This window comes from Trachemys scripta, chromosome 3, assembly GCF_013100865.1.
Source record: "Trachemys scripta elegans isolate TJP31775 chromosome 3, CAS_Tse_1.0, whole genome shotgun sequence".
Taxonomy (NCBI): Eukaryota; Metazoa; Chordata; order Testudines; family Emydidae; genus Trachemys; species Trachemys scripta.
In genome coordinates, this window is record NC_048300.1 from 25730862 (window position 1) to 25743584 (window position 12723).

The 12723-nt window shown below is 43.1% G+C and overlaps 1 protein-coding gene across 5 annotated transcripts in view; it reads left to right on the forward strand.

The window, feature by feature from the left end:
• Positions 1 to 12723, forward strand: part of RTN4 (reticulon 4) — an 85776-nt gene extending 73053 nt beyond the window's left edge. For all 5 annotated transcript variants that reach the window (XM_034764316.1, XM_034764317.1, XM_034764318.1 and 2 more), the window contains 4 exons: positions 8019 to 8088; positions 8840 to 8886; positions 11689 to 11747; positions 12179 to 12723. In XM_034764316.1, the coding sequence (XP_034620207.1) occupies positions 8019 to 8088; positions 8840 to 8886; positions 11689 to 11747; positions 12179 to 12221 (219 nt within the window). In that variant the 3' untranslated portion in view covers positions 12222 to 12723. The remainder of the gene's footprint in view (positions 1 to 8018; positions 8089 to 8839; positions 8887 to 11688; positions 11748 to 12178) is intronic.

Genomic DNA, 12723 nt, shown 5'->3' on the forward strand with positions numbered 1-12723 from the left:
GGGGAGGCACTGGAATATGCCCCCAATGCAGCACATGTGTTTACTAATACCTCTGCGTGTGTTTGGAGAACCACCAACCCCAGAATGTGTTTCGATTTGCTGTTAAGATCACAAACGCAAATTTTTTCAGTGCATTGGCCCGCCGTTCTGCAACAGACTGTTAACGTTTCTAACTATGTTGTGTTTAATTTTTCATGGATAACACCCAATGTGTTTCTCCCGTTGGCGCACACCCGATAGCAACTTTCCGTATTCCAGACAGATACTTCCTCCTTCACGGTGTTAAAACACACATTTAACCTGGAGAAAGCTGCCTTTGCCACAGCCATTTGGATGGGGCATCTATGTCAACAGGGGAATGTGTTCTGGCTTCATTAACAACACAGCATAAGTCATTATTGGCTAGTGTATGCAATAGTTGCTTTTTTAACAATCTTGTGTATGCTGTATTGTTGTTTAGGTAGAAGACCAATAGTAACCCTTGCCACCATATCGGGGGGAAGGTGGAAACCTAAGTGGTGACCTCTCCCAACAAAATGTTGATTCAGGGTCAAGAGGGGGGACTGTCACACCCCAAGGCCCCCTCCCTCAGCGAGTCCCCTGGGAAGGCAGATCAGCATTGTATATTGCTAATGCTGTTGCTAGCATCACAAAGCATTTTGGGGAGGGTCAAAGGTGTGTGAGTGGGGAGTGGAAGATTCCTTTGCAGGTCGTGAGAGGCCAAGAGGGGGAAGAAGAAGAGAGCAGAGAATGGGTTAACTCGGCACCTCAGCTAGCTCTGTGTGAGAATAAGAGGCTGGCTCTGGCCCAAGGTCATGGACTCGAGAAATCAGCAGCTGTGAGAAGAGAAGAACTAAGTTGAGCAGAGCTGCAGAGATAACAGCGAGAACAGTGAGAGAGAATGAGACACAGAGCTGCAGAGATAACAATGAGAGCGAATGAAACGGGAACAGCAAAGGCGAACAGAAGGGAAAACAGTCTCCGGAGCCGGGATGTTTTGGGAAACCAGGGCAAGTCTGTTTGGACTGGTACAAAGAGCACCAGGAACAGAGGGCCCTGAACGAACCCCACTACCACCACCCCCCAAGGAGCCCAGGACTTAAAAAACCCTCCTTAGAGCTGAAGCAACTCGGAGAGCACAGCAGATCCTTGGACGGCCTGGGCCCAGGACAGCATTCCCGTCCACTTTCTCCCCCCCTTCCCCTTTCTTCTGACATTACACCCAGACGTGGCCAGTCTGAGTCGTGCGTGAGTGAGTATGAAAGTGGGTTAGGGCTTGGGACATTAACGCTTTCTTTCTTCCCCTGAGTGATGTGGGAGCGTTCCCAGCACACTCTGCTGTTATTTCATTATTTTATCAATAAAACTTTAAAATTTACACTTGGTGTGCCTCGTCATCTCCTCCCCAAAAAGATCCTGTGGCCCCAGCCTGATCAACTATGGCCCCAGGCAGTTTGTTAACGAAAATCTGTCATAAGATGCCTTCAGGGTTGACTCAACTCCAACTACAAACCCAGCAGACACTGTTTCTGCATAACACTGACTCCGCCACCGAATATATTGGCCTCTCTACATTGGTGGACAAAACCAGAGAAGCTATGCACAGGTGTTCCCTTCCATCCACATTCTCCAGTACTCATGCTGATCATGGACGCTTCCCAGATAGATTACGGAGCGCACTTAGGCGACCAGTGTCTGCACATCTATCTCCTAGAACTCAGAGACGTCAGGCAGGGAGGAGCACGATCTCACTGCCTATGCACAGAAGCCATTAAACTATGGAATTGGTGCATACAACATCACATAAAAGTCAACACTCCTACCTGCCCGCGTGTCACAACACTACCGCTGACACACTCAGCAGACACTTCTCCGAGGAACACGAATGGGAATTACATCCCACGATATTCCGACAGCTCTTCTCCCACTGGGTCACTCCGTCAATAGACCTGTCTGCCACTCCTCAAAACCGCAAATACCATCTATTTTGCTCCAGAGCGGGACTCGGAAATGCATCTGTAGGGGATGCATTCTGCGTTCCTTGGAACAACTCCCTCATGTACGTTTTTCCACTGATACACAGGGTTCTACACCACATCACAGAGGACAAGGCCTAGATCATACTTATTGCCCCAGCTTGGCCCAAGCAGACATGGTATCCTTACCTACTACGCATGTCCATCCGTCCTCCCTGTACTCTCCCCGACAGACCAGATCTCCTCTCCCAGAACTGCAGTCGGCTTCTTCATTCACGGCTCTGGAAACTCCATCTGACGGCATGGTTCTTTCATGGTTTCAATCCCATGAATTAGCCTGCTCGGAACAGGTCCAACACGTCCTCCTGCACAGTAGAAGGGGCTCCACTCCTAAGACTTACCTGCAAAAGTGGAAACGCTTTTCCATCTGCTGCTTCCACACATGCCTAGTACCCCAGACTGCAACCCTCCCTGACATCTTATATTATCTTTTCAAACTAAAACAGGATGGGCTTTCGCTCAGTTCTGTCAGAGTACACCTCGCAGCCCTTACCATCTTCCATGACACTCTGGATGGCTATTCACTTTTCGCCCACCCCACCATGAAACGCTTCCTCACTGGTTTGCAAAATCTCTACCCTGAGATTCATTCGCTAGTAGCCTCCTGGAGTCTCAACCTAGTTCTCCGTGCTCTTATGAAACCCCCTTTTGAGCTCCTGGCCACCTCATCCCTGCTCCACGTGCCCATGGAAGTGGCTTTCTTGGTTGCCATAATGTCAACAAGAAGAGCTGGTGAAGTAAGCGCCCTGATGGCCTACCCTTCCTACACCATTTTTTCTAAAGAGAAAGTTACTATACCCGCCCCAAATTCCTCCCCAAGGTGGTGTCTACCTTCCACCTTAACCAGTCAATACACTTACCTGTATTCCATCCCAAGCCTCACACGACTCCACAGGAAACTGCGTTACATACCCTTGGCATCCGACGGGCTCTTGCATTCTATTTTGACAGAACTAAACCATTTCGTGAATCCCCTAGGCTATTTGTTTCTACTACCGAGAGATCAAAGGGTGACGCTTTCTCTAAGCAAAGACTCCCCAAGTGGATCTCCGCCTGCATCAGATCCTGCTATCAGACCAGAATGTTCAACCACCAGAGGGTGTTAGGACTCCTTTTACTAGAGCAATGTCAACATCCATTGCCTTCCTCCACAACATACCTGTTACAGACATAAGCAAGGCGACCACGTGGACATCTGACCACCCCTTTGCCAAACATTATGCTATCACACGGGATACCACGGCAGACACCATAGTCGGCCATACGGTACTGTTTACCGTTGTCCCTCACACAATTCCAAAATCCCACCAACCATAGTGGGTACTGCTTCACATTCACCTAGAGTGGAGCACCCATAGGGACAGCACTCGAAGAAGAGAAAATTACTCACCTTGCAGTAACTGAGGTTCTTTGAGATGTGTGTCCCTGTGGGTGCTCCACTACCCACCCTCCTCCCCTCTACTTTGGAGTAATAATAAGACAACTCTACGGTAGAGAAGGAACTGAGGGAGGTGCAGGACACGAGTGCTCAGGCAGCCCTAACGACGCCATGAGATAGCAGCTTAGCGCGTGCGTCCCGAGCAGGCACTGCTACCGAAGATCACCGATCAACGGCACTGGGACGCACTGTCACCTAGAGTGGAGCACCCATAGGGACACACATCTCGAAGAACCTCAGTTACTGCAAGGTGAATAACTTTCTCATTCTCATTTCTTGCGCTTCCCATTTCTATTTCTGTTGTTACAGTAGTCCAATCAGATCTGTTTCTACTTCTGCGTGAGTTTCTGCAGTAACTATATTCTGACTGCTGCCCCTCCCTCTCAATCTTCACACTTAGTGATCCTCTGGGGGAAGAGAACACCACTTCCACAGTCAATAAGAGGGAACTGAACTATAGACCACAGATTGAAAACTACAGTATAGAACACTGTAAAATGTAAAAACACAGTATAGAAGTAATGACAACCTTTCATGGACTCCTTACACATAGTCTGCGGACCCAAGGGGTCGGCGGACTACAGGTTAAAAACCACAGTTCTAGCCAATTGAACAGCTGTGAAATGACCAAAGTTACATTTTGATATATAATCAATTATCTTTTAAATTGCCCTTTTTAAAAAAAGCAAATTCCCTACATATATTGTATGCTCTTATAGTTAGCTATTTGTGAGGCATGTTTTAGCCTTAGATTTAAAGCCTCTTTTGGCCAGGACTAAAATCTTGTGGATCTGTCTAAGGAATTAAATACATCATGGAAAAACTTAATCACAAAGGGCTTTTGTCTGGCAAAAAGGTTTTAATAATTAAGGTGCTCCTTAAGGTGCAAGCCCTCATTTGTGATATGAGAATTTACACACCAACTGCTTGTGATGCTACAAACAAAGAATTAGGCCATCGGTTAAGGGAAAAGAATGGACAGCCAAATTGTTCTTGAAGATCTGACTTTCATTCAGTCATTATTAATGAATGCAAGAAAAGAGGAAAAATCCTTCAAAATAAATATTCCAGTTGCTGTTTAAATAGCTTGGTTTGTGAGCTTCAGGAAAGCTGCTGTTTATCCTGCTAAACTATTATTTCTTTTTCTTCAATTTCTTTTGATTTCTAAATATTGAAAGAGGCTCATTTGTCTTGGAGGAAAGTTTTAACCTACTTAAACCTAATGCACTTTTTTATTGTATGATAGTTGGATGTAGGCTTTGTATGAAATCAATAAACTGGAAAGTCAGCTTACAAAATTTCATGGCTCTGAAGTAGTTTCTGTTGTAGGAAAACTTTAAGATATTGAGGTTTTATGCCTAATAAGGGCCCCGGTGAACAAATGACATTGGTTTATCTATTTAAATAAACATCTTGGGTGTAGAAAATTACGTTTATGCTTTTACATAATATTCCATGTTACTGAAGTTGAAAGTGGAACAGGAGTATAGTCCAGATTATCATATGTACTTATGCTAACAGTGAAATCTAGGTGTAATCATTTCTGAGATATTTTGATTTATTTGTACTGTATATGGTCAAGTTCAAAGGAATTCTTTCAGTTATAACTTCAAAGAATAGCTATATGCAGTACTTGCCAGGAAAAGCCAAGGAAGGGAACTGTATTGTATTAGGTATGCAGTTATATAGTGATTCATCCAAAACTCATGCGATAAAGAACATTTCTGTTAGGACATGAATACTATGAAGCCATGTTGTTACTTGAGTGATGGAGTCCATTACTTTAATTGAACTAGCTCATAGTAAAACAACTTGTTTTTTTTAAATTTGCCATTTAAATTAGATTACAAATTACTTGTATTGTGTAATCAGTTACTAATAATTGGAATAAAGTGGGTGAAGAATTACTTACGGCACTTGGCTCACCCATCAGGATTACAGTAGGAGTCAAGCATATCACTGTAACTCATGTAGACAGTGAACTTTAGACCTTATGCATGCATTCTTTCCTGTATGGAGCAGTACTATCTTTGTGATAGACTTTGGACTGCTTATGCTTCACTCTGGCTTGGAGCCATAGAAATAAAGAGCTTTAAAAAAATCTTACTAAGAAAAAGCAGCAGTAGTTACCGTATATACTCGGTCATAAGCCGGTTCGTTTATAAGCCGCCCCCCACCCCCCAAGACGGATAAGTAAAAATGGAAATTTTTTATAACCCGTTCATAAGCTGACCCTATAATTCAGGGGTCAGCAAATTTTGGCTCTAAGGCCATCAGGATAAGCCGCTGGTGGGCCGAGATGGTTTGTTTACCTCGAGCGTCCGCAGGCACGGAGGTAAACCTAAGTAAACAAAGTGTCCCGGTGTGCCAGCTGCTTACCTTGACGGGCAGGAACAGCAACTGGTGGGGAAATTTTTTGGGGGGGGAGAAGCTGGGAGTCAGGGGAGTACCCCTGTGACCACCCCCCACATGACCCCACCCCTAGCCCAGGACCCCTACACTCTCCCCATCTCATCCCTTCCCACCTTATCTGGGGAAGGCCCGGGGAGAATGTCTCTGGCCTGGCTGGAACTGCTCCAGCAGGCTGGGCAGTGCAGCCGCAGCCTGCTCTGGCAGGCCAGACTGGGCGGCGCAGTCGCAGCATGTTCCAGTGGGCTGAGCAGGGCGGCGCGGCCGCAGCATGCTCCAGTGGGCCAGGCGGCGCGGCTGCGGCGGGCTGGGCCAGGTGGCTCGGCTGCAGCCTACCAGCCCCGGAGCTGCAGCTGCTTCAGAGGCTGGGGGGAGAGCAGCGTGGCCAGAAGCGGAGAGACTGGCCCCGCCTCTTCCCTTCTGCCTCTCCTTGCTCCCTCTGTTGGGGGACACAGCCCATCTCTTCCTTTCTATACCTGTTCATAAGACAACCCCCTTCTCTGGTGCTTCCCTTTTCTGCTAAAAAAAAAATGGTACTTTTGGGGATCAGTAAACTTCCTTATTCTATCTAGTATCTCGGCATAAAGGAGATGAATATATGGATGTAAGGCTAAACTGGGCTCTAGTGTCTTCGGTATATGCTACTTAATTTTAGAAAGTGCTTGTTCCTGCAATAGTGGGGTTTTCACTTTACGTTACTATGATTTTGTGCCACGTCCTTCAGGGTAAGGACTGTCCTTTACTAAATGTTTGTATCGCCCCCAGCACAAGGTTGCCACTTTTGCAGTATAAATAGTGAAGTTGACAAAAGTTTAAAAAATTGTAGATTCAGAACTTACATAATTTTGGGCTTTCTCTGTGTAGAGCAGGGAGGCAAAACTTTCTATCAGCAGTACTGCTCCAAGTCCAAACAAAGTCCTGCCTTCCTGATACACTCTGCTGTGCTGAGTATGGACTGGACACAAGCAGAGGATTTGGTCCAGACTGTGTGAGTGAGAGAGAGTTTAATTCTGCAGTGTGGTTTATGGGTATTATGCCTATAATTCAGAAATTACAGCAATACATGGGTTTCAAGAGTCTTTCCTACCAGAATATACACTTATTTTCTAAATTTTTGTTAGTCCAGATTTTTAAAGCTTTTTTGTAACCTTAAAATTCCATCAGCACTTTTAATTCTTAAGGCTTTATGCTTTTTGGTTTAAATGTTCTATGCCATAAAATGGAAGATGGTCTTTGACTCCTTCCTACTATGAATATTTAATAACTGAATCCACACTTGTAAGAGTATCTGTACTGTTCATTTAAAATGAAAAAAGAAGGAAAATAAACTTGCCATTTCTTCCACACTGCATTTCAAACAGGCCTGTGCCCTGACACAACATTACCAACTCTTAACAGTTCAGGCTACAGATTATTCAATTCTTGGCCTCTGTACTGAGTCAAATCAGCAAAAATGTGGTTATAATGGTGCTTTTTGTGATGTTGACTCTTGTACAGGGGTAACCAGCTTAATTTCAGCAACTCACATCCTATGTAAAGGGGAGGGTCTGACCTTGTGGATTTGGGTGTTGGGTTGTAAGTCAGGAGACGTGGGTTCTATTTCATCTCTGCCACTGACTTGCTGTATGACCTTAGGCAAGACAGTTATCCTCTTACCATGCCTCACTAACTCCATCTGTAAGGAAAAAATATTCATGCTTACCCGTCATCATAAAGCACTATGGATTGAAAGTGCTATGTAAGTGCAGAGAACACTGAATAGTCATCAAATGGTAGCAGCTTTTTCGTCACTACTGACTTGGGCTGAATTCAGACTTGTGACCTCGAAATGAAAGGCTGCGTATCCTATTACTCATCACCTCACCCATACAGTCCCTCATCTATAATTATCTTTGACATACAAAGTGTGTTTTTATTGAGCTTTATACATGCCTTCAGAGCAGGGCTTTGGAGCGCAGAGCAGCTCCGAAGCAATGGAGCTGCAGGTTTTTGCCTGGAGCTGGAGCGGAGCCAGAGCTCAGCTCCAAAGCTATGCTTCAGAGAAGGGTAATTTTGTTAAAGGCACCTCTCTTAATGTTCTAATTAACACATCTTGATTAGACTGTTTATGGCCTAACTGACCTTTGTTCTTTCAGTTTGCAGTGCTGATGTGGGTATTCACCTATGTTGGTGCTTTGTTTAATGGTCTGACATTACTGATACTGGGTAAGTGCTTTAAATTGTGTTAAATACTTTGACTTGCAAAATAACCCTGGAAAAGTATTGAAGCCTCTTAAAATGCTGTGTGTATCTACTCGCAGTACAACAAACTGTAGGGGAGGGATAGCTCAGTGGTTTGCGCATTGGCCCGCTAAACCCAGGGTTGAGTTCAATCCTTGAGGGGGCCACTTAGGGATCTGGGGCAAAATCAGTACTTGGTCCTGCAAGTGAAGGCAGGGGGCAGGACTCGATGACCTTTCAAGGTCCCTTCCAGTTCTAGGAGATGGGATATCTCCATTTATTTTATTATCTTTTATTTTATTTTTTTAGATTGTGGAATTATAAAAATAGTATTTTTGAATTTCATTGTTTGTCCTTAGGTTGCCAAGTTTCAGGACAAAACAACATCATTTAAAAAGTTATATTCAGTTTTGCTCATTGCTTTCCAGGCTGCCTGTAGTTCTTACTTTCAAATTCCAGTTGCCTTGTATAAATTATATGATGATGCAAAACTGGTTACTGTCATGTTCCACCAGGATGACAAAAACCTGAATTGTAACTAATACAGTATTGCTACACAACAGCTTTTTCTTATAAGATCCATTTAAATTACAATAACCTAACCATTTTTGCATTGTGGTTTAGTTCTTTTTTTTGCTTTTTTTAAAAAATGCCAGACTGTGAATTCAAATTTTAAGTTTTGGTTGAGTGGCGTCTTTATCTTGTTTGTATTTAAACCCGCTTTGTTCCTTTCCAGCTCTGATTTCACTCTTCAGTGTTCCTGTTATTTATGAGAGACATCAGGTGAGTGCTTAATGTCTGACATTCACAAATGTCTGATTAAAAATTACTCCTGTCGAATCAGAAACACTTAAGAATGAATAACTAGAAATCTGATTTTAGTCTCCTAAACCTTTAACCTCAATACCTGATATTGTTTCTGAAGATTGCCAGTGCAGGTTTCCTGACAGTGTTCTGATGAGTAGTACAATTAAAGCCCATAGTGCATTGTGCATCTCCCCTCTTCTTTAGGAAATATGTGAAGGCTCTCCCAGCAAACAGTAATTATAAGAGAGGTTTGCTTAGTATGATTTCACCTTCTCTCCCTCTGATCCCGATTTGTTCAGTACTAAAGTAGCAATATCTGAGTTATGTAAAATCTCAGTAAGTACTTTATATAGTTTTTTGAGACGCCACCTTGGAGCTGGCATTCCAGACTTTTATCCCTGAGCCCATGTGATCTGTAGAACTGGCTAACGCATGTAGGGAGAGCTTGGCACAATCTAATGCTCCTCTGGTAAATCTGTTGACAGTAATTGCCGTGAGGGACAGGAGATTGTAGCAGTACTAGGCCGGAATTGGCCAGGGTGAGCAGTGACACAGGGATTCCTTCTCTTCTGAAAAACACCTATACAATAAAGACCAGTGTAAACGGGCAATGCAGTGAAGAAGGCAGCAGGGACCAAATACAATGAGGCATACAGGGCAATTTTGGGATGCTCCCATCATCTGCTCTCAAACCCACCTGCACAGTAAAGAACACTCAGCACCAGAAAAGAAGGAAGTACTCATAAGATGAAGGGAAGTCACATGGCCCTGGAGGAGGAAGACTGACAACTTATCCTGGCTGCCGGCTTCCTAGTCCCACTGACTTAAATCACCAGCTGCTTGTTGCTTTCTGAAAGTATAAAAATAGTCCCTTTAAAATGCCCAACCTCACTTACGAAGCCTTCAATCTCTGAGGGCAAAGGGACACAAAGGAACTGAATGAATCCCAGTACATCCTGGCTCCCAGTGAGACATGCTGAAGACAAACAAGGCTCTGCTTGTGCACTCTGCGTCAGACTGATCTTGATAGTCATGATAGTATTCCTTGTGCTACAGGTCAAATGATTGTCAGGTGTCTGAGGTAGATTTTTTTTTTATGTTGGAGGGAAGTCCAAATTTTTGAGGTAAATTAATCAAAATCTTGCAGTCCTTGAAAGTTGGCAGCTCATAGGTTCTGCTGCCCAAACAGAGGGAACTAGGCCCCATGTTTTCATTATAAGGGAATTATTTCTTATAAAAGACAAAGCTCACGGGGCTCTGCAGTGCAGTGATCAAGTGTACCAAGCTAATGAACTCTCAAGAGAGACTCTGCTTTGGCAGAAGCTGAGAGATTTAGCAGTTTTACTGTCAATTTCCAGGGAAATTTCTGAACCCCCTGGTGAGAAACTCCTACTGGTGATAATGTGTGAGTAGTAATATACATTTTTATGGTGGGCTTCATCCCACCCTTCTGCAGTCCAGCTTGGCTGTTCTGTTTCAGTGGTAATAAACTACTTTTTGTAACATCCTTGTGGCATAGTGACTAGGAGTAAAGGCAGATCACATAATTGGCCCATGTGCAGACTTGACTGTTTGGAACCTGTTAAACTCCAATGTGCCAGCCAGCATTCAGTTGATCACTCCCTTCAAACTGCCATGGCATCTCTGGTAACTGTCCAGGTGTATGTGGAGAATAGCAGAAGGGAACTGCGATATCTCACTTGTTCAAAGCATTGTGCTTCTAACAGTATACATATAAAGAGACCCAATACTGCACTGTCAGGAAGAGCCCAAGAATGGTTGTGACTCTTAACGTACACCTCTACCCCAATATAACGCGACCCGATATAACACGAATTCGGATATAACTTAGTAAAGCAGTGCTCCGGGGAGTGGAGGGGGGGCGCTGCGCACTCTGGCGGATCAAAGCAAGTTTGATAAAACGCGGTTTCACCTATAACATGGTAAGATTTTTTGGCTCCCAAGGACAGCATTATATCAGGGTAGAGGTATATAAATTACCACCTGTTTTGGAGCTGTCAATATAAATAGTTCCTCAAAATAAAGCAAACCAGAAGCATGAACAGTACATTTGTTTTTGTGCATACAAGGGTCTTGGTTGTGCACTCTGTGTGGGAGCAGTCTGAAGAAAAGGGCGGTTTGAGCTGCTAAGAACTAGACTACTTATATGGAAGAAACACATGAAACGCTAGAATATACTGATCGTGGTGTTTGCAAGTGTACATACGTTTTAATCCCTGCTGCATCACATGCATTTCAAAAAGCAAATAGTGATGGTGACTTACTGCATGAGCTGGTTAGAATCCAGGAACCTACAGTAGCAGGCCTTTCCATGTTCAGAACGAGGGTTTCACCATCCTGTCACTTTGTTGCCTGTGACTGGGAGGGGCAAAGACTAGTGAGATTTTCCTGCAGGTGGATGTATTGATTCAGCTTCCTTTTCGCAGTGATTCTCAGTATCTGTCCATCTGCTATTATTCTAGGAAAGTTTCTTCCTTCACCATACAGCACTGTTTATACTAGAAGCTGGGCTGTTTTATTTACTGGCTGGTAGAGATGTGAGCAGAATAGTTTTATGCCTGTGATTTGCAAAAAATTATATGAAACCCCAGAATAAACAAAAAATTGGCTCTTTGCTTGTCTTAGAATATTTCAGGGCAGTTAATGAAGCATAAACTAATTAGACAAGGAACAATGATGACTTGCAAGTAGTAAAGCAGCCTTTAGCAGCAGTAAAGCTAAACAGCTAACTTTTCTGTTTTCTCTTTTAAATTTCAGGCTCAAATTGACCATTATTTGGGACTTGTGAACAAGACTGCCAGAGATGCAGTGACTAAGTGAGTTTATGTTGGCTGTTTTAAACTAGCTTGTATAGGCTTTTTGATGTACATACAACACCTTGGGTATGTTAAGGAAGCTATATATAGTCATCAAGAAGAAAAAACTTACTTAAAAACTGTGGGAGACTTGCAGAATCAACTGATTCCTTGCAGTGCAGTTAAAAATATTTGATGGAAAATGTTTGAATCATTCTAATAGGAGTCCAGATCAGTAGATTTATATGCAGAGGACTTTAGGTCCTCAGCGGAGCAGGGCTGAGTGAAGAGAGATTTAGCAACTTTATTGCCAATTTTCTTAGTGTGGCAAATTAATATATCTATGATAATTATCTGTAAACATTGACATTTTCAAGGCTACATTTATGCTATAAATACTGCTTTATTTCCACATTTAAATATCCTTTTAATTTTCTCTCACTCTTTTTTAGGATCCAAGCTAAAATACCTGGATTGAAACGCAAAACTGAGTAAAAAGCCTGAAGCAACTTCTCAATAGGAGTTCATCTTTCAGGGGGCAAATATTCATTTGAATTACATGGGGAGGGTCAGGGAATAGCAAAACCTTGACATTGCAGTGCAATTTCACAGATCTTTATATTTTAGCAGCACAGTGTTTGAGGAAAAATACCTGTTTTGACTGCCATGTGTTTCATCATCTTAAGTATTGTAAGCTGCTATGTATGGATTTAAAACTAATCATCTTTGTTTTTCCTGTGTGCAGCACCAGCTAATGCAAAAGATTTAAGAAAGCTGTACATTGTGCTTCATCAGAGGTAATTTTGCTGCATTCAAGAAAAGGTAGAGCAGAGGATAACATTTCTCATTTTGTGCACTGTGTATGGTCTGGGTAGATTGAGGCAGATTTTCTAAAATGAGCTGTTAGAAGAATATACCATTAAGCAAGTTTGAAAAACTTTATCTTTTTGGTATGAGTGTAGCTGTATTGTGATTTTATTGTTTTATCAATATATAT